General features: G+C 42.3%; 1 protein-coding gene across 1 annotated transcript; it reads right to left on the bottom strand.

Annotated features, from left to right (window-relative positions):
- Positions 1-35: 35 nt before the first annotated feature.
- RNF149 (ring finger protein 149) lies at positions 36-22033 on the bottom strand. Its single transcript, XM_053455104.1, has 7 exons — positions 21521-22033; positions 6906-7153; positions 5961-6029; positions 4063-4145; positions 2920-3016; positions 1534-1729; positions 36-1110 (listed from the first exon to the last, which is right to left on the bottom strand). The coding sequence occupies exons 1-7, from the start codon at positions 21960-21962 to the stop codon at positions 1043-1045; spliced, it is 1203 nt and encodes a 400-aa protein (XP_053311079.1). The 5' UTR covers positions 21963-22033; the 3' UTR covers positions 36-1042.
- Positions 22034-23805: the final 1772 nt, after the last annotated feature.

The raw sequence follows: 23805 nt of genomic DNA, 5'->3' as shown, positions 1-23805 counted from the left end.
GTAGGTCCAAGTATTACCAAATATTAAATACTACCTTTTCTAGGGAGGTATGTTTTTATTTTACTCTTATGTATTATAGAAACTAGAAAGATAAATAATCAGCATCACGTCAAAGCACTTTTTGGCTCAGAGTTGCACCTAAAGAAAAGGCTTTAATTCCTCTACTGAACATGGTATGTTCAGAGCAGTACGTTGTATGAATATGTGCTATATGTAAACAGAACAAAAACAGCCCTTGTTCAAACTAACAAGTAAACCTTTAGTAACGGGTTAACAAAATCTCCCACATATTCTGACATTTGCAGCAGGGTCTTTCCAGCGGATGTGTTCATTGCCGCCGTCACAGTAACCTGAAAAGGATCCAAGACAGCAGACCTCGATTCAATGTGCAGATTCCTGGGCAGATCTTAAAGTCCTAAAATATATCTGCTATAGATGAAAATCATATCTTGGGTAAATACAGCAGATAATAGATGGCATCCAAGACTTCTGCACGCACGTTCCTCACTCTCGAATATAAGTGCTTTGTTACTTGTCCTTTTTAAAAGCAAGACTATATTGATAGGAAAGTTAAAAGTTACAGTTAGTACTTTAAAACCACAAATAGCCTAAACGCAGAGCTTTGGTTACTCCCAGTCCCTGATAAATTGAAACATTGTAATTATTATTTTTTTTTAAACCGACAACCAAATGTCGCTCACATATATATACACACACACACACAAAAAAAAAACAACGTGTACAGATACACACATTCTAACAGAGTTTGATCCAGCCTCATCATAGTCAACCTCCAGTCAGATACGACTTGGTCTCCAACGGTGCAGGTCAACATGGACTTCGAGCTTTGCTGCCAGACCACTCCAAAAGAAGAGGCTTATAAGTAGTTAATAAAAAATATAATACAAAAATGTCAGTCTTTTTTTTTTTCTTTTCTTTAAATCAGAACTTATGTTCATGGCCAGTAATATAATTAAAAAAAAAAGTCCACAAGGAGTAAAATAGTTCTATGCTCAGTCCAAAAGGTCCACAGTAGAGAAAGCTAGTGGGGCGTATGGCTTCCAGAGGGCCGTAGCTGTTCTTCTGGGATGTCCTCAACACAAGGGTCGTCTGCAAAAGGAAAAAAACGCTGTACTGTTGAAAAGGACACAAGCACATAGCAGGCCAAAACAAATCGGAACAGCTTGAATTCACCAAGAATGTGGTGCAAAATAGTGAAATATGAGAGGGAGAACTTAAATACTCAATGGGGCCCTCACCTGCAAAATGAAGCTGCATTCAATATCATATTCAAATTGTTTACATAATCCTTAGCTAAGTAAATGGATGACTGTGGATCTTTGCGAGTTTAAAGTATAGATAAGCGACTAACGTAGAAATAATACAAGGGAAAAAAACAAAAACAAAGTCACCCCTAACCAGTGACTAAACTACCTCGGGTTCTTTTACAAAAATGTCAAACCATAGATTTGTGTACCGAAAACAAAAAAAAACAGATATTTATTGATGAGAAGAGCGCCGCTGTGTACCGACCTAGTAATGCCGTGGTCTCCCCTGCGTCGTCCTTGGCACTGTTACAATGCGGCAAGGAATCCTCTGTGGAGTAACTTGGCAGGTTGTTTATCTCACTCCTGTTGTCATCCTGAGCAATACTTAAAGTCCCAACAGAAAGGCTGCTACCTGCCATGGATTCAGGTGCAGGGACCTCGAGCGTTTCTTCAGGATCAACCTGCAACATTAGCAAGTGGCAGAAGATATATATAAAAAAAAACAAAACAATAACAAAAAAAAACAGCATGTATTTAACCGCATGTCAAATGGTTCACTCGCAAGCCTGATGCACAATAACGGGAGTGGATTTTTCATTTACTGAAATAAGAGATGGTTCCACAATATAACAAGAAAATGGAAAGGCTTCACACAACGGCATAGAATAAGATCGAGGCTCCTTGGTTTAAACTGAGATTAGAGTAATTTGGGCATAAAGATTAAGAGAAGGGCACGTCTTAAATGCAAAATCCTCAGCAATCGTGTCACCATAGAGGAGTACATGCAGATAAATGATCACAAGAATTAATTTGCATACGTAGCAACTCGATATCCTAAAGAAGAGCAAATCCTCTCTACCTACATCTTTGCTTTAAATTCTGCCAGCACGAGGCATGTTGTATTAGACGTACACATAGTACACACTGTTCAGATGAGCCCTGGGTGATGAGGAACGGCCTCCAAAACCCGGGGGATTAAACTAAAAGCATTCAGTACCGACTTCCCGTATTTGTCCACTTTCATTGCTCCAGACCAGTGTTTTCTCAGTTATTATTCTCTTGGCCCAGCACACTATTACAGCTAAGCAGCCAAGTTATTGGCGGCTCCTCACGCAGCTCTCCTGTATGGTGGGGCCACAGCTTGAGCCTCTGTGCCACCCAATGGGAATGGTGAGTATGAAAAGAAGCCCGATATTCATAGCGTTGTATATTAATATCACTAGGGGCAGGCAGGTGAGCCTACACTGGGCATCATAGCCACAAACTATAGAATCCAGACACGCTTAGCGGTCTGTTGAGTAACTGAACCTCCTATGCTGATTGACCCTGTGCACATATGGCTGGCATCATGGGAGTTGTAGGCCCACAACAACTAGAAAGCTACTTATTGGTTACACTGGATATAGAAAGCTTGACAGCATCAGAGTATAGACCCTTTTTCCACATTGGCTTCAGCAGCCTCTACAACAGGGAATTTACAAAAGTTGCTGCTCAAACTACTCTACTAAATCTAGCACTTTTATAACTACCTTGGAGCATTAGAAGTGTCATTCTAAATAAAGTTCAATGCAAAAACCTTGCGCTGCAAAAAAAATATTCGGAATTATTCCTCCCCAGCTCACATAGTAAATCCACGAGGTTATCTACATACCCAAAATCCAAGTGCTTTCATAAAATCCAGTTTGCACATAGGACACGTTCTGTGTTCAAGCAGCCACGGCTCTATGCATTGTCGGTGGAAGACATGGCTGTTAGAAACAAAGATGATCCGATTTCAGTTTTTGTATACAAAAAAAACAAAAAAACATTTAGGAGAGATCCAATTAAAATAAGACACGTAATACATAAAACTGGTGGTGGATTACAACTCCCATCCTCCCAAGGCAAAAACTGGATTTGTAGTTCAAAAACAATGAAATATGCCATCCATGTCAGGGGGATGTATGTCAAGTATGTTGGGGGGGGTCCTATATTATCAATAATACTATAAAGAAGCAGAAAGCAGCACCTTAACCCATTGTATGCCATTGTAAATGAAGCATGCCATTCTTATAGAATTTGCATTCTACAATCCATGCATACAACATCTTCACAACAGAGCCCTTTCTGTGGAGTACACAAGGAGGACAGAAAAATTAATTATCCTCAGTATCGATAATCGTTTATTCGTTACACCTCAGAATTAGTTATAATAGGTTCTAGTCATATATGGCAAATAAGTGAATATAAGATTTTAAGAAAATGGGACCAGATCCCACTCTATAAAAACGAATAATTCAGTTTAGTTTCTATTTTTTTTATATACAAAAAGGTATTTATATAATAAGGTCCTAATTATTAAGGTGGAGCACAGATTTAAATTGGGTGCAGTCACAATAGCAATTAACCGTGTCTGCTGATTACTCTCATTAAGCAATGAAAACGGGCACGGGTGTCAATGTGTGCACAGCTACCACACTCCTCCTCCACCGAGATACAAAAACAAGCCCCTGAACAGGCATATTTTATAATAGATTATCCACATGGCTAAAGTCTTGTTGGGAGGTCCCATTTAGCGGTCTTCTCATTGGGTGAAAATCAAACTAAGTTTTGTTTAATGTCAAGTTTTTTTATTTTGTATTCAGCAGAGGCATCTAATACACCAGCGGGTTTAGTTTTTAGATTGATAACAACTGACGTTTTATCAGACAAATAAATTGTATGAGAAATTACATCGGCCAAGCATACCAAAAAAATAAAAACATTTTTTTTAAAAAAGGGTAAAAAGATTTGTGAGTGTTGGGAGAAGACGTACTTGCACGGCAGGATGCGGACGACATCTTTGGGCTTGTAATTTTCTATGCACACGGCGCAATTTTCAGCATCTATGTCTATTCCCTGAAATAGAAAGAAGGGAAGAGAAATAAGTACTTGGGTGTTGACAAATCTGTCAAACGACATCACAACCCGATGATGAAATCCAACTAAATATGAGTCACATCCTGTGCAGCTCACCCTGCGCGAGGTGAAGCCCGGAGTCTGGAATGCTAAACGAGCGGACATGTCTATCGCTGTCGAGTCCGACGGCTCACTAACAACTTCATTTACACGGCAAACATAAAATATTACATATTTATTTATATTACAGACATATACACGCTACCATTCAAAAGTTTGGGGTCACTTAGCTGTTTTCATGGATAACAAAGATATTTCCAGCTGTGTAACATAATTGGAAAATTGATTCTAATGATCAATTAGCCTTTTAAACAAACTTGGATTAGCGAACATAAAACGTGCCATTGGGCACACAGGGCTGAAGGGAGTGTTAAAGGACCTCTGTACGCCTAGGAAAATATTCCATTAAAAATCAGCCATTTCCAGCTACAATAGTCATTTACAATGTTAACAACGTCCACACTTCATTTCATGTTAACAAGGATATTCTAAGTGACTCCAAACCTTTGAGCTGTAGTGCATTTGTCTTACTTTAGATATGATCATAAAAGGCATTATTCCATGGCCGTTTTAACTCAATCTAGCACTGCCCATCTTAAAAGTGAATTATCCCAAATTCAACGATCACAAGGCCATGGCCTATACATCAAACCACCATTCCTTTCCTGTAACAAGAACCACCATACGCTTGGGTTTACTAACGTACATCTAGATGATCCCATCAGTACTCAATATTTTGGTACTAAAGAATGTGCGATTAACACTACAAACGCTGCGTGATACGCGAGTACAATGCAACAACGTGCCCTAATCTCTTAAGTGCTTTATGGCAAGCGCCAAGATGGTTTCATCGTATCTGCAAGGCCAAACTCGTTCAGATATCTTTCGTACAATCACTCAGCCTGAACTGTGAAGGAGCCAAAATGTTAAATACTGACGGTCTGACTTTTCAGTTCCAGATCACAGGAATGCCCTCGACGGTAGTAGCAATGAGCTCCATACTTTACTATGCCCTTTAATTAGAAGACGGCAGTATTCACTCTCTGCCTCAGTCAGAAGACTTTTCATGATGAGGCTTGCAGGTCACTGGCAACTACAGACTTGTTACTTTGCTATACTTCCGTGCTACATCATAATTTCATATCAGTAATGGGTATATAGGAGGGTGATAAAAGCAAAAATAAAACGGATCAAAAAAAAATACAAAAATTCAATAAACCAGAGGCTACCCTCATCACTGTGGAACCTTCTGGTTAAAGGACATCCATGGAGCGGCACCTAAACCCTAAGCAAAATTGCAATGGACGTGCAAAAAAAAAAAAAGTTTTATTTTTTGACAACAGCTGCAAAAGTGGTAGAATGTCCCTTTATGTGGTTAAACTACTATTACTACTATACACCAAACAAAGGAATCTGTTGAAAGATTAATCATTTTTTATTTACGTCTTTCATTGTGACAAAGAAATTTCAAATTCAAAACGTAATTTTAAATTACACCACCATTCTTAAGCCTCGGAAGTCAAATGGCAACTGGTAAGTCACTGTAATTAAAGACATCAGGATCTTCGCCCAACAATTACGTAGGAGTCATAGGTAAATTAGGCAGATGTGGGGCATGCTACCTTACCCATTTCAACAGACTGCCCCAAAAAAGATGACTCATTTAATGCCTATTCTTGCACATCCGGCAGAGACGAATACACACTGTTCTATCAGGGCGATGTACACCGTGTAACAACTTAAAAGGACATTTACCTTTTCCACTTTCTTCACGCGGTGAAGCTGGAGTTGGCCAATGGCTTTTTTTGTTTCCTTCCGGTTAGCCTACAAAAGAAAGACAAAATAATATAAAATAAATAAAATATATATAGCTGCAAAAAAAATCACTACTGGCCCTGTCGTGCACACACCGAGCAGGCATGATTCTGGCAATTAAAGCTCTGTGATGGCCAGCTACAACCTGCTGTGGTCCTTTGAAGTACAGCTGATAAAGACAGCTCTGAGTTCCCCCATGTCGTGGAGGTTTAAGAGTAAGAACCGCTGATTGCCAACATGGTCATTTGAACATAAGCGACTGCAGAAGGACACATTCACATCACACAACAGGTAAAGTTATAATCGCAACCTGTGCGGTAAGCAGATCCCAGGGGTAGGCATGTAGGTGCCACTACTGGACAGAATTGGAATACAACACAGTACCCAAGGGACCAAATTCATTGTAATCTTAGAGGCAAAACCAAAATTACATAGTGCATATCTAAGCAATAAAACCTCTGCACTATGGAGGAAACTATGGGTTTCCTCCATAGTGATAATATGAACGTCCATTAAACCATGTCCAAAATGACATTGTCGTTATACCAAGAATATTTTGTGCAGTTTTAATCTTAACTAAAGGAGTATTATTTGAAATCACATCTGTTCCTGGTCTTGGAAGCTTTTGTGAAGGCAACCTTCCAAATGAGGCTAAATAGAGAACAGTTTGAAGCTTAAAAATAAATACAAAAAAATAAAAATTTTCAGCATAATCAATACGAACATTTTGGGATCAAGTAACTTACAAAAAAAAGTTTAAAAAAAAACCAGCCACTTCCAAAAACTTTTGTATTGAAGAAGTTTGCCAGGTTAGCAATGTTTGCTAGCATCAACCAGGTTCAAGTCCACCACATTCAGCAAACATCGTAAGCTGTCATTAGTTACCTGATTTCCAAACTGTGCTCCGGTGTACAGAAAACGCTGAACGTAGTAGAATATTAGCCAGGCCAGCGATATGATCATCATGGTAATGAACGCAATAGCCACAAACACTACAGACTGCCCACTGATTTCTTGGACATGGCGGGTACCCACGCTGATGGACATCTTTACAGGAATCTGTCTTCTAAGGGGCTCCAAAATCTCCAATCCCTTTGCATACCAAACCATAATCACCACCGTGTTTCCAGTACCTGCAGACAGAAACCATAGAGAACTGGTCAGATGGCGCACTCGCTTACGTCTCCCCATCACGCCACGCAACGCTCATTGAGCACGTACTTGGAAACCAGAGCGCTTTTCCATAAAATTCACGCAGTGGCAATAGTTTAAAACCCATTTGTGTAAGAAATTCAGAAGTTTAGACCAGCAATAGCAAAAAGGGTATTTCCTAGTATGCAACAATGTGCTGACAAATCAAATCAGCAGCCATCAAAGCTACAATTGCACTTTGAAGAATACCTACATTGTACGGACACTCCTTAAGATGAATAATAATAATAAAAAAAAAAAAAAAAAAAAAAAAAAAAAGGTAAATTCCATTATGATGCATACTTCTTTTGGCGCTATCAGGGACAGTAAAAAGTCCCTTTCAGGAGGATTCATTTTTGGTCATGTTAGTTGACTCCATGCACATTTTAGTTGTTAAAATCATACATACATATACACATTTTAAGCAGCATATAGTAAAGTTCTACACCGTAGACGTAATGGAAAGTGAAATAAAATATTTAGAGCTGAAACAACGAATCGATAAAATCGATAATAATCGATAACGGAAATCATCGATAACGATTTCCGTTATCGATTAATCGAGTGATCGATTCGTCGTTGGAGCACTAGGCTCCTTTTACTTACCTCCGCCAGCGTTCCCCGCTTCTGCTCCACGCTCTGCAGTCTCCGCCTTCTTCAAGCTACGTGACGACGGATGTGACGCGCGTCTACTATCAAGTTGGAAGTGGAACAAGTTCGTAGCGGAGGTAAGTACTCTTTATGTCTATTGTCTGTGCGAATGTTTATGTGCGAGACTGGGTGCGCGGCAGAGTGTGTGTGTGTGTGTGTGTGTGCGCGCGGCAGAGTGTGTGTGTGGGTGCGCGGCAGAGTGAGTGGGGGGGTGCGCTGCACAGTGAGTGGGGGGGTGCGCTGCACAGTGAGTGGGGGGGTGCGCTGCACAGTGGGGGGGGGGTGCGCTGCACAGTGGGGGGTCCGCGGCACAGGGGGTGGGGGGTCCGCGGCACAGGGGGTGGGGGGTCCGCGGCACAGGGGGTGGGGGGGCAGGGGATGCAGGGCAGGATGTGAGTGCAGGGCAGAGTGGGGCCAGGAGACTGGATGCAGGTCAGAGTGGGGGTGGGAGGGCAGGGTGGCAGACTGGGTGCAGAGCAGAGTGGGGGTTGGGATGCAGGGCAGGGTGTGAGACTGGGTGCAGAGTAGAGTGGGGGTGGGGGGGCAGGGCAGGGTGTGAGACTGGGTGCAGAGCAGAGTGGGGATGCAGGGCAGGCTGTGAGACTGGGTGCAGGGCAGGCTGTGAGACTGGGTGCAGGGCAGGCTGTGAGACTGGGTGCAGGGCAGGGCAGGGTGTGAGACTGGGTGCAGGGCAGGGTGTGAGACTGGGTGCAGGGCAGAGTGGGGATGCAGGGCAGGCTGTGAGACTGGGTGCAGGGCAGGCTGTGAGACTGGGTGCAGGGCAGAGTGGGGGTGGGGATGCAGGGCAGAGTGAGGGTGGGGGCACAGTGCAAAGGGGTGGGGGCACAATGCAAAATTCTTTTAAATAAACGAAAAATTTGCATATTGTTTTTTTTATCCGATTAATCGATTAATCGAAAAAATAATCGGCCGATTAATCGATTATTAAAATAATCGTTAGTTGCAGCCCTAAAAATATTCAGTTTACATATATTTTGCTTTATATATTTTATTAATCATGGGAAAGTCAGCTTTATTACTGCCACCAATTCTCGCCCTGGAGCTTGACAATCTACTCAAGAGATGCAAATATTCTAAAATAAGGAAACTCGCAGGAAGCACATTTTCCAACTTAAAAAGCGTATCCAGGTGCAGAGTCATCGCTCCCGCCGCGTGTGAAGTCACCGTATGCGGTGACAGGTGCTAAGAGACCAGCCTACGAAGAGAAACAGCTTGACGATCCCGCTCACTGCCAAACTATGTCACCAAAACTCTTGGGAAACAAAACAGACGTAAAAACCGGCAGATATTTCCATTCCTGTGCCCAGCAGATACAGACCGAGTTTATATAAATATTTATTTCCTAATCAGGCATCTACATAATGCCAAGAGAGCCTTTAACTCTTCTGATTCTTTAATCCGGGCTGCTAACACTTCACCATTTTAAATCAATATTGTTTAATAGCTCCCTTTGTCTGGAAAAAGAGATCTAGAATCAGACATTACGTTTTGCCACCTTATGCCAAAGATCAGGGATTACATACAGTGAAATAATCCCTTACCTTTAAACCAAAAGATCTAGATACTTTTTGTAGATTTATTTAGCTATGCTGAACGCCGGAACATGACAAGCTTTTTACTTTCCGGGAGAACCTTGTAAGAGGATGCTTCTGAGATAACGCCACGTAAAGCCATTGTCCCGCGTTCACCTGTTACTACATGGTATCCATCAACAAATAGGACTTGCGTGAGAGGAAGCCAAAATATTTTAGACTCTTCAGCTTTAGAATTAAAGTCATCGCGTGAACAGAAGATAGGGGACTTAAACTTACCGTGGCCCATGACTAGGTGCAAGACATGCATTTTGTTTTTTGTTTTTGCTCCCCTACCTTCCCTTGTAAAGTTTCAGAAGAAATAAAGCTGGAGGATTTTATTTAAACCTCTTCAGTTTCATTGACGGGCAGGAGCGGATTAAGAGATATGAAAAATGGGGCAACTGCCCCAGGTGTCCCCCCCTTGCTGCAGCACAGTTTGTGTACTAGCTGGGTGATGTGATGTTATATTATTTTATAAATATGTACACACAGTTTTTTACTTTATCCTCCGGTTGCAAAAATATTTTCCCCCACGGCGTCAGCGATACTGTTTAACGCATTCCACACAAGTTACCAAGCAAAGAGAAAATAAATAAAATGCCTCCAAAGTCAAAAATAAGAAAAAAAATAAAATAAAAATCATTGTGGAAGTACACCGCCAATATTGTTCAGCCAGCTAGCAGTCAACTTCCTGGAGTGCAAAACAATAGCTATTATTTGCCTGATCACACATGAGGTCATATGCATCTTACACCTTTCGTAAACACCAAAATTATTTCAGCCTCAATCGAGATATATAATTGACCCCATTATACCTTTTAGTCATGAAAAAAGTACCTTCTTAACCTGTCGCTAACCCAGTTGTAGTGTATTTCTTGCTGAACATATCACTTAAACAGGCAGTCATTGTCCCTTTCGGCAAATTAAGCAGCATTTCGGCATGAATCGTTGCTCGTTCACTTAACAGGTAGCTGCCTCTTGATGTCACATCACTGGTTTGTTTCACCAAAGAACCCTGTGGCAATCACCAAAGAATCTGTGCCTGCCATACACGCAGTAGTGCCCACGTCAGAAAAGCGGTGGGGGTTAAGCCAGAAAGCACGTCGAAGAAAAACTAGATCAATACAGGAAAAGAAGATATATATATATATATACACATATATACATACATAATCTATTTTACACACACTATAAAAAAGAAGAAATGACAGATTCTATCTAGAAAATATCAGTATTTTGTTTCTAAGTTTATCAATGAAAAAAGTACCAGAGGTAAAGCTTTGAACGTGTTCCAGCATTTTGGGATCCTGTCATATGCTAGTTAATCTCTCTGGAATGACATGGCTTGAAACGCTCTTAAAACAAAGGCTCTTGTGTAACAATTCTGAAGCTGGCCCAACAACTAAGCCTTTTCCATGTGATACTGCTCTACCACTTGGCATCAGGTCCCTGTCACAACATCAAACAAGCACATTCACCCTGCAGCCCTAATAAATGGTAGCACTGAGGAGACGCCAGAGGTGGAACATCTAGCTACGTCGTAAAATTGAAGACAAAAATCCAAAAAACATCCACAATACATACATAGCAATAGTTTGGCACTTTATGGTCTGAATTGCCAAACTTTAATGTTGTAGAAATTGGCTTTGAATGATCTGGCAGCTTGTCAGGATATTGTGAGGGAAGCCAAACTGTGCCAGTCAACTTGACTAAGTCATTTTAGGAGATTTCCTAGGGCCTAAGTCTGCAAGCCTTTTGGGGTTACCTCAAGCCAACCATGGTACATAATGAGATGTAACATGAGCTCAGTGCCACTGGGCAAGACTTGGGGGAAAAGTTCCCTCCTGCCAGAACGGGAGGAATACAGAAGAGTCTTAGGAACATGCATTTATTTGGAGGTGCTCATAATAGACTGTAAGCTCACAAGAACAGGACCATCTTCCCCTTCTGTACAGTATATCTTAATGTGTGTTCATGCACTTGTTAATTTGTATGTTGTCCAGTTTTAACAGGGCAACACCTCCGCTGACACCCTATAAATGTGTTTAGGACGCTATATGGCATCCCCATCCTATTGTGTCTTAAGCCTTCTCTGCACAGAATATGGCCGGTTGTTTAAACCAACAGATCACATTGAAGGGAACGGCATTAGAATTTAAAATATGTCTAAAGCTTCGCTCAAGATCTGGAAATGAGCGACCTTGACAAGAGAGACCATTACGTGTTTTCATTTTAGTATGGCTTAAAAGTATTAAACGCAACAATATTTGCCATCCTGACCAAATCTATTTAAAGAAATCTAGCAAAGGAGCTTTAAATTGGTTTTAACCACATAGAACCTTGTGATCAACCAGAAGCTGAAAATAACACCCTTCATGATGTATTAAAGTTTCAGTAACCTTGAGATCAGTGGAGCCAAGTATAACGGAATTGAATGAAAACGAAAACACATACAGAAGGTTCATAACGGGACACGGCTTAAAAAGGGGAAATTTCATTATTAATTTTCATTGTAATCTTAATACAACGTTAACGTGCCACACACCCGTTCTATCACCAATTTCTAGGATTTTACTTAGTTTCCGGTGTACTTTCATTTATTAAGCCTTCTGTCTACCAAAAAGATGGAGAATTTACATGGTTATCAATAGGAGAATGAATGCCTGTTAATTCACAAACAATGACTAGCTGTTTGTTAAACTGGGAACAATAACCGCTGCAATGAAATTAGACGAGTGGTTCCCAACAGTCCAGGTTCCCTTTTGGGGTAAGCGCTAAACAATGCCCAGTCTGTGTGCCTTGAGGATGGGTTTGCGAGCCATTGAATTAAACTAATGCCTCCTTATGCATTGATAAATGACATTACCTTTTGCAGAGATATATATATCCCCCATTATAGAAGCTCCCCGGCAATGTCTTACACATTTAGCATAGAGCGAGTTAGAGCTTTACGTGCCTCTGCTGCAATCCACCCCTGGTGTGTGTGCGGATTTTGCTTGCTGTATTTATATATATATTTGACAATTTCACCCACAAAATCTGAATTTAGAATCTATTTAGGGTGTGCTCCCGTTAAAAAAAAAATTGTGTGCATATAAAATGTAAAAATAATCCGGAGCTATGTTAACATACAGCTTTTGGAACTCCATGCATGGATATCGCAATACAGCATATCGACCATTAGCGCATTTCACAATACAAGATCAGAAGAAACATTGTTTGCCCCCCAAGTGGTAAGGTATGTAAATATTTGATCAGTGGCGGCCGGGGCAGTAAGCATGCCATAGGTTATTTCACGCATTCAGCTGACCGTCGTAGGTAAACGAATCCATGTCAGATGGTACATCGGACAGGCTCCGCCAGTCTAAATGATCTCCGTTTAGTTATTCAAACTGCTATTTAATACGACGTTGAAGCACCTGTGCTGGCTCCGACATGGCTATCATATTCATGTATTTCCACAGCACATCCAACAGCTGATAAGCAAGATAACCGATACAGGCATATGGAACAAGAGCTCAGTTCTACCCCCGCCAACAGAAAATGGCTTCCTAGTGCCTTTTCCATTTTAGTTTAATTGATCATGTACTTCTGCTCATTCATGGATGCTCCAGTAGAAAATGTTATTTTTGGATTTTGTAGAACCATGAATAACAAAACAGGTGAAGTAAGCAAGTTTCTGTAAAGGGTATACAGTACCCTTGGATGAAGACCTGGCCATTGGGCACATCGAGACAATTTCTGTTGGGCTGGTAACCAACACTGCCGCATGCGTGTGATTTATCACCTGTTGACAAAGTTAAAGGGCTGAGTCTACTGTGCCGGTCCAGCCCTACATGGCTGATAAACATTTCCAAACCATCAGTGACTCACTCTACGATTATAATCCAAACAAGAATTCTGGCCTTAAAGACATCACTCTTGCCTACCAGTATGTCCATAGAACTATACCGTTACACCACTAACATGACCTATGGGAAGACCGCAGAGATGCTTGGAGGAGAAGAAAAAAAACCTAACATGGACATTAGGTTGCGTTCCATATATCGTTTCTGTGGTTTCATATAAATTAAGTTATTTAATATACCAAATGCCTGTCACAGTCTGGACCATCAGCAAGGACAGAAACTAACAAAAGCGGACTCTTTACCCTTTTCCCTAGAGCTTGGGCTTTTAGGTACTCTGGAATCTAAGACAAAGTACCTTTGGACAAGACAAGCTTCTAAACAAAGACTTGCCAAATGGTCTATGGGTACAGTACAGTCGGACATAAGATCATTTGAGCAGGTGAGAAGTGCCCTGGGTCTGGTATACGAGAATCCCAACACAAAGGGATACAGACAGTCTGAAAATAAGTATACTGTGGGTTATGCTAAAATTTGAACGTCAAGTCATCATATACATACTAAAAGAGCATCAATAAAAGCTGCAAAGTCTCTCAGAAAGACAGGTCTTGACAGGAGAACACGTCACATGTGCAGGTCAGATCCAAACCATAACAAGTATGACATCTGGGAAATAAGAAAAGTAGAAGTGGAGTTTAAGATTTTTTTGGCTTCCTAAAATTAGACAATCTTTGAAGAGAGAATCTAGCCTGTTGGGTGCCACTGCACTGGTACTGAAACAAGTTGGATTGCAGGAGATTCAAACGTCATTTCCATTCCCCATGTAGCATTATATTAGCATTTATCACACTACCACATTTTTCCACAATACAATCCGAGGCCGTAAGCACCTACAGAATTCACCATGGGGAGCATGTGTAATATTTCCAGTACATTTAACTCCGGCTGAACGCTGATGAGGTTTCCAAACCATACATAGGTTTTATGGGTAGTTCTCTCCACTCAGAATTGGTTTTGTACCCGCGTAGAATACTTGAGAACATAAACATTTCCTAACAGCTTCCAGGTGCTTCCTCCACAGACTCGATCAAATCTCCGGAATGTGCCGTTAATACCGTCACACATTAACAGACCCGTAACAATTTCAGAGACCTGTCCAGTCATGTCACAAGTGGTTTGACACAAAGGAATTGCACAAACAATCTATTCATAGTCCCGAATATTTCTCTGCGGAATATAGACTACGGTACGCAAGGGTGGTTTAAGAAACATCATGCAGACAGTGAAAAGTAAACAATGGCATTTTTCCAAATCTTGTCGGGATCAACAAACTTTAGTATCAATCAATAATCACCCCGTGTATCAGGCCAAAGACTGTTGTTCAGTACCTCGTAAGGTACTGAAAGAACGGACCTCAGAGATGTTGAACGTTTAGACTACAACCTGAAATTTGATACACACACAAAAACAAAAAAAACTGCTTTGTACGGCCTTCTCTGGGACTAGTTTGGTAATAACCATTCTAGTCTGTGAGTTTAGATTAATACCTGTATCACAAATTTGGAAGACCCCCCCCCCCAAGTAAAGTAATGAAGCATAGCGACCTCAAGATTACAACATTTCTAATGCACTAGTAATATGCTAATTAACTAAATCATATTATAACACCGTCTTGCCATAGTAGCTACGTCAAGTAAACGTGGCACAACGTGCCCATCATTCAAAGGGTTAAGCAATCCCGAAACTAGGCAAAGCAGTAAATTCATAGGTTACGTGGCAACTTCATATTACAAGAGTACCAAGTTTCAACATTTGTTATATTGTGCCCGAACATGAACTTTCTACAATAAATTGATGTTTTTTCCCCATACAATAATAATTTTATTAGGAGAAATGGATGGGACAATAAATAATATACTACTGCTTGTATCTGCAGTATCAACATCCTAGAGCTAATTTCCACGTGATCTCTGAGGTAAAAAAGGAAATGATTCACGATCAATACAAATTCAACAAAGCAACTGTCAAAAACCAAATGCATAACAATAGCTCGTACTGGCATCAAGACTTTTTCTGCTCCATTTAGAAACAGATTTTGATGGCAGATAGGAACCATTTGGTGCATCTTGTCTGCCCATTTACCCCAAATGTAATTGGTTTAAACCCCTAATCAGTCTTTGGGCAGGTCCTATAGTTTATGTCCATCCCATGCCTGTTTAAAGTCCCTCACTGTATTAGCCTCTGCTCCTGCTGGGAGACTGTTCCATCCATCTACTACCTTCCGAGTAAGGTAGAACTTCCTTATGTTACATCTAAGCCTCTGACCCTCTAGTTTTAGACCATGAGCTCATTTTAGTTCATACAGCAAACTGCTTAGCAGAGCTAAACTGAACGATAATAAATGCTTTGTGTTCTAGTACTAGCCCGATGCTGGGACACAAAGAGGGGTTTGTTGAGCAATTCTTTTGCATAATGGCCAAAGTGGGATAACTGGCAGGAACATCTGGCTGGATAGGTTTAATGCCCCCGAATGTCTGCTCCCATATTGCCCCGACAGCTCAATATACCATAAGCCTTCTTCACGTACGCTGCGACGCAGCACGAGAGTGAGGCCACTGCAATGTCAGGGATCACACAACATCCCACGGACAAATTTCATTGAGAATTTCCCTGAATCAGAGGATTTTTTTTTGTTGGATATGTTGAATGAGCGTAATCATCTCATTACAGATTGAGCAAGCCTTCACACAGTATGAAAAAAATCATTTAAAGGATATTTCATTTACAGGGATCCTCGAATGAATCTGTGTTCAAAACTTACAATATTTACACATTCTAATTAAATCCGAAGAAAAACAAAAAAAAAAACAGGAAAGATTAAAGAAAAGGAGTAACAGGAGTGTGCAGGAGCCCGTAGACCATAACTACCGTATTTGCTCGATTATAAGACGACCCTGATTATAAGACGACCCCCCAAAATCTGAATATTAACTTAGGAAAAAAAGAAAAAGCCTGAATATAAGACGACCCTAAAGGAAAAAAGTTTTACCAGTAAATGTTAATTCATGTAAACTATTTTTTTTTAATAAAAGCTATGATTGAGAAAAATATTTTTTTTTTGTTTTTATTTCTTGTATTTTCCAACCTGTCCCCCAGTTACGCACATCTGCCCCCAGGCTTGCCACACCAATATGGCACTGTGGCCCATGATATGCCTTTTAACCCTCTATATGCCACTGTGCCCCATGGTATGCCTTTTGACCCCCTATGTGCCACTCTGCCTCCAGAAATGCCTTATACCCCTATATCCCATTCTGGCATTTAGGGGGTTAAAATGCATATTATGGGGCAGAGTGGCATATAGGGAGGTATAAGGCATTCCAGGAGGCAGAGTGGCATTAAGGGAGTTAAAAGGCATTATATAGAGCACTCTGCCTCCAGAAATGCCTTATACCCCTATATGCCACTCTGGCATTTAGGGGGTTAAAAGGCATATTATGGGGCAGAGTGGCATATAGGGAGGTATAAGGCATTTCAGGAGGCAGAGTGCACTATTAAATGCCCCCTTAACGCCACTCTGCCTCCTGAAATGCCTTATACCTCCCTATATGCCACTCTGCCCCATAATATGCCTTTTAACCCCCTAAGTGCCAGAGTGGCATATAGGGGTGTAAGGCATTCCAGAAATGACACACACACACACACACACACACACACACACCGGTGCTTCCAATTTCCTGCTGTATTGCCGGGGCAGCGGGTTGACGTCTCATTCCGCGGCAGCCGGAAGGAGGTGGAGTTGGCAGCGGGGGTTTGTATGCGTCCGTCGCAAATACCTTCCCCGGCTGTCAGAGATCAGGAACTCTTGAACTCTGATCTCTGACAGTCGGGGAAGGTATTTGCGACGGACGCATACAAACCCCCGCTGCCAACTTCACCTCCGGAAGCACCGGTAAGTGTGTGTGTGTGGGGGGGGGGGGACGACAGGAGGATCCAGGTCCCCTGCAGCGGTGCGGGGGATCTGGATCTTAGTCTCCTAATCAGACCTCTATTTGAGGTCTGATTAGAAGACGACCCCGATTATAAGACGAGGGGTATTTTTCAGAGCATTTGCTCTGAAAAAAACCTCGTCTTATAATCGAGCAAATACGGTAATCACTTCACCGGCCACAAGCGAGCTCTGTAATTAATCACCCATCACGGCTTTTACAAGCCATGCAACAAACCATTGCCAAGGATGTCTGTTTAGGTAAACCCGCCATGGAGGCGGAATCATGAAGCTAAAGAGCCAAAAAAAGATGCTGCAAGAAACAGTGGAAAGTGGCAGTTTATATAAATACAGAATACGAGTGCTGAGGAGTAATGACACGCCAGTAAGAAAGTGCTTTACTAGTAATTGTACAAAACAGATCCTATAGTATCGTATAATGTGAAGTTATTCGTGACATGCATAGGAGATAACGAGTCCTACTATATGGACGGTAATTTTCCCTTCGCTCTGGCCTCTTTTGGTGTACGAATAATAATTCACATTATTGCCATGGCTAATAATTTACAATATATTGCATTCTTTGTTTCTGTGGCGTAACAAGAACAGAATCGGCAACAAACATTAAAACAACCACGCAACATTGTATGTGCGGCGTTCCACCAGTAGCACGAGACTACCGAGAACATCATATCAAAGATAATCGCTGATTCAGAGCCAAGAACGCAGATCAGAAAGCCATGGAGTAGCAGATGTTTCCTGGCCGTACTGACGACCAGGATCTCCAGGCTCTCATTAAACAATGCATGGCAGAAACAGACGAGAAACCAGAAGAGCGACCAAAAAAAACAAGCCGTTAAACAGGTCTGGCTTCTCGCTCTTACCCCCCCAAGGCAGACCCTTAACAGCAGCTTCTCTTTAAAGCCAGTTTGTTTGATGACAAGAGGGACACCTTATCATTCTTTTAACAAAAGAAATCGAAATTAGCCACAAATTTGGGTGCATTCACGGCAGCGGGGTTATTTGAATTCACTCTTTACCATAAACAGAGATGCTTAAGACAAAAGAACGTGATAGGGGTATATTTAAAGGAAAAACACGCCCTGTATATATATCTTACGGATAAACCGAAAGAGTGCAAATAATGTGCTATAGATAAGAAATAGATGCAACACGGGCCCTGTACAGGATAAAAAGAATATCAAGTGCAAAGGAATTGCCCTGCATGTTTATTTATTTAAAAGTTTGTATTTTTTTTTTCTTTTTTTAAAGTATTTGTTGTGTTTGCCGACATACAACACAGAGCTGTCGCCACGCAAGAATGTAAAAACATTCTTCAAACCCATAACAAGACCTATTCTGTATATAAAACAAGCTTTGTAAAAAAAAGTTGTCATTTACTTTTTTTTTTGCCTGCTAGGAGTTACATTGGTGTCGTTATCTTGACGACTGCCAACAATGTTTGTTTTCGCACAAAGATCATAACACACCTTAGGTGAAATAGTAGGTCTACTCACACAACATGTAAGATGGGATGTGATCCCACATACAGCACGTGTTTGACCTGATTTGTGACATCAAAAGCCCACAGTCTATCAAAGGAATACAGGAGTCGCTTCTTGGCCTTTCAGCGAAGATCAAGCGAGTACCTGTGAGAGAGGAAAAGCTTGGTCCTGTAGCGTTAAGGTCAAGACAGCCTGAAGCCCTGATGTAGCTATGGTAGACCAGATAGTCTGGGTTCTGGGTGTGAAGGTCAACCCAAGTGTGATGTGTGGGTCACACCAGCACTGGTGGCTTGGCATCTTGCCCCTCAGACCCTTCTTTTAGGCTGGATGGCAGGGAATCTATTCCAGCCTAAGGGCACTTTTGTGGTTTACATCCATTACATTTTTTTGTGTTAGTTTTCCAATTTTAATAACAGACCATGGCAGAACCTGATCCCCTGAAGATTTGTTTTTGTGAGGGAAGCGTGGTAGGCTTTGGGCACTTCCAGTGGTCGTTCTGCTTGCGAGGAAGGACCAAGAAGGTCCAGCCCTCCTGCAGGCCTTCTGAACAAGGAGGGAAGGAGTGGGGGCTCTGGTGTCTGCTGTGGCCCTTACATGACACAAAAATCTTTTTCACAGTTATTTTTTTGGTTTTCATAGCAAAGAACCAACCTTGGGGCTTCAATACAAAACAGAATAAGAGTATAAGTAGTATGTACCAACGTCCTACTTGGAATGATTCCGATGCGCCATCGGTGGACATCAAACTAGAAATCAGGTAACAAACTAAAAAAAAAAAATAAATGAAATCCCACAATAGTGAATTTTCAGTGCTGGATTTAATTAGGAATTTATCCCAGATGTGAGCGTTCTTCTGAAATCTCTAGCTTTTTCAACTGGTACATATGACAGGAAATACGAGTTGGTTTAGGTGAAAGCCTAAAACATAAAGCGTTTCCAGCACTTGGCCTGAAGTCTTCCAGATGGTGGGCTACAATATAACATACACGTTATAGCTTATGTTCCATTTACAGACAGCGCTTACTTTCTTTCCGTTGTCTCCAAGAGCGCATATCAAATAACTAGAGGCCACATGCCATTTAAAGGTGGTGTTCCACTTAGATAATCCATTAATTGCACTCTCCAGTATCTTAAGCAAAAGAAAGCTTAGGAGATCTGTCATTGTAAGCCTTTTATTCCTTTCGCTGGAAGTTTAAACACTTGAAAACAGAGAAAAATGTTAAGAAGCTTTGTGTTTGAGTTTCTATGGCACCAACCTATCTAAGCCTGTGTTTGTCACATGATAATTAGGTGTTCCTGGCAAAAAAAACACCCCCAAAAAAACTATAAATGACAACATTTTACACGATTAAAGAATATATCCGGGAAGTGTCCGGGCATTTAATAAAGCTAGGAATACTATTTCATGCTGCAGAAGAAGTATAACAGCAGCACCTTACATACCAAGGATTTAAGATACTAGGTCAAGGCAATTCACCCCAGCAAAAAAAACCTTTACATTTAGATTATACTCCAATTGAGATTGTAGGTCCCAATGCCTAGCCTGCAGATGATTAAGGAGCTTATTCACCAAAGGAAGAATTTACACAAGAGTTGTGGTTTCAGGTTCTGGGTTTCAGAAGAGCCAAACCCAATGAGCTTCTGCTGATGGAAGAACATGGCTGGCCCTGTATAATGCATAGCTAAATTCATAAGACCTGCTCACACAATGACGTATTACACCGGGCCATCTTGGACCTTCTTGATGGAGAGATTTGCCAGTGCTGGCCCCCTCCTGGTAACCCTCTTTATTAAGTAGACCACAGCGAAGAAGAAAGGTCTTCCAGAGTGACAACTAAAATACTGGAGAGTCCAGAAACGGAACACATGCCCCGCTCTGTATTATCGGGACTGTTTGGATAAACATTTGGCAATAACTATAATTCCAACGTAGGCGTATAATTAATGCATGACTACAGGGCTTACACAAGTTGAAGCGGTTATAATTTAGGAAGCAAACAATGTACCAACAGTGGACACATTGCACAATGCGAACTATGCCGACCCACACATGATGCAAGCGTTGCCCAACAAGAAGAGAAGAAATGCAAGAAATTCACTGGTGTCATCAGCCCACACAGGGCTTTTGTTTGTATCCAGATGCCTTCTTCTTGGGCCCTAAAGAACAAACGTCAACCCCCACAATACACGACGGCAGCGGAACGAGCCACCAAGACAACATACAGGAGCTGGTCCAAGCCTTGCACAACGGGCAATCTTAATACCTGGAGTATCAGCAGATCTACCATCTGCCTGGCCAGCGCATGATGTTGATGCCACCACATCTTGGTCACGTGAGATACACATGACCAAACCGTATGTTTTCTGCCTATACGCTACAGCACCCGCTAACGCTTTCCAGGGCGGCCCGGCTGAAAGGGCACATCCATACATTAACCAAGCCAAAGAACACTTTCTTAAACTGGATGAGCCTTAAAACATTTAACAGTCCATCAGCCCTTCCAATCATGAGAGAAGAACACTGACAGTGTAAGCGGGAATGTCACACAATGATCTGTCATACTATATATACATATAGGTGTACAGCGCTGTGGAGTATGACGGCACTATATAAAACAAACATTCATAACCCCGAGTGCAGCCTATGTATGAGGCAGTGCTCAAGCTGGGATATGCAGCAGTGTACAGCCCACAGGGGGAAGCCATCAGTATACTCCCTGCTTACCCAGGTGTGACATGGGCACGGTGGCATTGCCACTCTTCAGATCGTTGAAGATGACCACAGCCGAGGCTCTCCTGCGGGCAGCGAGGAACACTTTCTCCTTGAAGGTACATCCTCCCCGGGCTACCAGCGCTATCCAGGGCTGCGCATCCTCCGCCTCCGTGGACCCGGGGGCCATGCCCGGGACAGTGAACTCGGTGTCCGGGTGACATCCTTCCAAGTGCTCGGGGTCCCGAGGAAAGCCCACCAAGCCCTGCACGCTGTCCTTAGGCGAGTGATCTCCATAGCTGCCGCTCTCCGTGGTGTTAAGCACAGTGACGTTAGTGAGCGGCTCGGTGTACTCGGTGCGTACCACGGCGGTGAACCATTCCAGGGAATGCACGGGGATGGCAGGGCAGAAAGCGCACAGCACCGAGCACACACAGAGCCAACCCAGCATCCTCATGCAGGGCTTCTCAAGTCAAGACACACCGGGATCGCGGACGGTATACTCAGATCGCTGGCTGTTCCTTGTACAGCAGGTTAGCCAGACCGCGGACACCGTATAAACTGAAGCCCTCGGACTTGCCCCGTGGTAGCCGGGTACTATCCCTTGTCAGCAACGAGTTGACACCATTAAGCCGACGGTACGCTCGCCGCCAGCCTGCACTGCCGCTGACCCCGGGATCTTGTGTCACCAACTCGCCGGACACACAAACAATGCAACCCTCGCTTCCCACCCCTTCAGCTGCTTTACTTCCCCTTACAGCGGCGTGACTCCTCCCCTTCCTGTTCCCCGTGACTCCCGCCCCTCTCCACACACCGCCTCAGACACTAGTGCACACAGTGACAGGCGGTTACAGCGACTGAACGCCTCGGACAGATTCCATCAATAAGCTTTAGATTGTAAGCGCTTATGCACCAGGATCCCATGCAGCCATGTTTTCCAGGACAGATGTGCATTGCCCGGCAGTATGTGGGGTGTATTACCCTTCCGTGAGTTTATATAGCCCAGGAGTGTTAGAACAAGAGGGCTAGAAGGTCAGAGGCTTAGATATAATGTGTTTTACCTCCCGTCACAAGTGGTAGAGGCTAATACAGAACTGCCCAAGGCTAAAAAGTGAACCCCCCCCATCACCAAAGGGGATTAAATGGGAATTTAATTGTCCGGGAATTGAAACACTGTCTTTTTTTTTTTTTGATGCGGAGGAGAGAGAGGGGCGCTAAGCAGTCGCTCAGGAATAAGTTTTCAGCAACTGCTCGGCACCCCTCAGTCTCCTCTGCAAGGCCTCTAGCTCGGTTGAGGTGCCCGCATGTCATGCTGAGCACCAGAATATGATGTCGTATTCCGGCGCTCAGCTGTGGAGCAGCGAGAGGGGGTAGATAGTGAGAAGGAGGAGTAGTAAGAATATTGAAATAAAGAGTCAGAATGAGTGAGTAAATTAATGTGTGGATGCATTGTGTGAATGAGTGAGAAAATGAAAATGTGTGGATGAATTGTGTGAATGAGTGAGAGAATGAACAATTGAATGTGTGGATCAATTGTGTAAATGAGTGAGAGAATGAATTAATCTGTGGATGAATCTGATGGATTGTATAAATGAGAGAATTAATGTGTGGATGAATTGTGTGAATGAGTGAGAGAATTAATTAATTTGTGAGAATGCAATAGCAAATATGTGTAAATGATTTGTGTGAATGGATTATGTAAATGAAAGTGAATTGGTGAGTGACTTGTAAAAGTGTTTGTGTGTATCATAAATGTAGAAGTGATGTGTGGAAAGGAACAGATGGCACAAGCAGGGTGTTTGAGCCTTGGGGACCAAGATGGCATAGGCAGGGTGTTTATGGGGCAGAGATGGCACAGGCCGGGGCTGTCTGGGGACAAAGTTGACAAATGCTGGAATGCTGGGCTGTTTGGGGACATAGATGGCAAGTCCTATGTGTGTTATCTGGGTGCTGGTCAGGTTCTATGTTTCCAGTGTGGACACCAGGGCTGGCTTTGGGGTGTACAACCTGTGATCTATGCCTGTAATTTAGGGGGTTTTATCTATACCTTTAATGCTGAGTTATTATGTGGTTTCCAATTGATCTATACCTGCAAAGCTGGGTTTGTGTGTTATTCTGTTGATCCATATCTGCTAAGCTATGTTTCCATGTGTTGTTTTTTTTATCTATACCCTCAGTGCTGAGTTTACATGTGATTTCCAGTTGATCTATACCTGCAATGCTGGGTTTCCATACATTATTTATGAATACCTGCAAATATAGGTTTTGTATGTCTGATTCTGATTCAGTGTGGCAAATAT

The sequence above is a fragment of the Spea bombifrons genome, chromosome 2, assembly GCF_027358695.1.
Source record: "Spea bombifrons isolate aSpeBom1 chromosome 2, aSpeBom1.2.pri, whole genome shotgun sequence".
Taxonomy (NCBI): Eukaryota; Metazoa; Chordata; class Amphibia; order Anura; family Pelobatidae; genus Spea; species Spea bombifrons.
This window is presented reverse-complemented; position numbering and strand designations above follow the sequence as displayed.

Coding starts and splice junctions, on each gene's coding strand:
- RNF149 (XM_053455104.1), bottom strand. CDS start 21,962: ATGAGGATGCTGGGTTGGCTCTGTGTGTGCTCGGTGCTGTGCGCTTTC. Junction 7,154..21,520: donor CGTGCCCATGTCACACCTGG/GTAAGCAGGGAG, acceptor TTCTGTCTGCAG/GTACTGGAAACACGGTGGTG. Junction 3,017..4,062: donor GTCCGCATCCTGCCGTGCAA/GTACGTCTTCTC, acceptor TGTTTCTAACAG/CCATGTCTTCCACCGACAAT.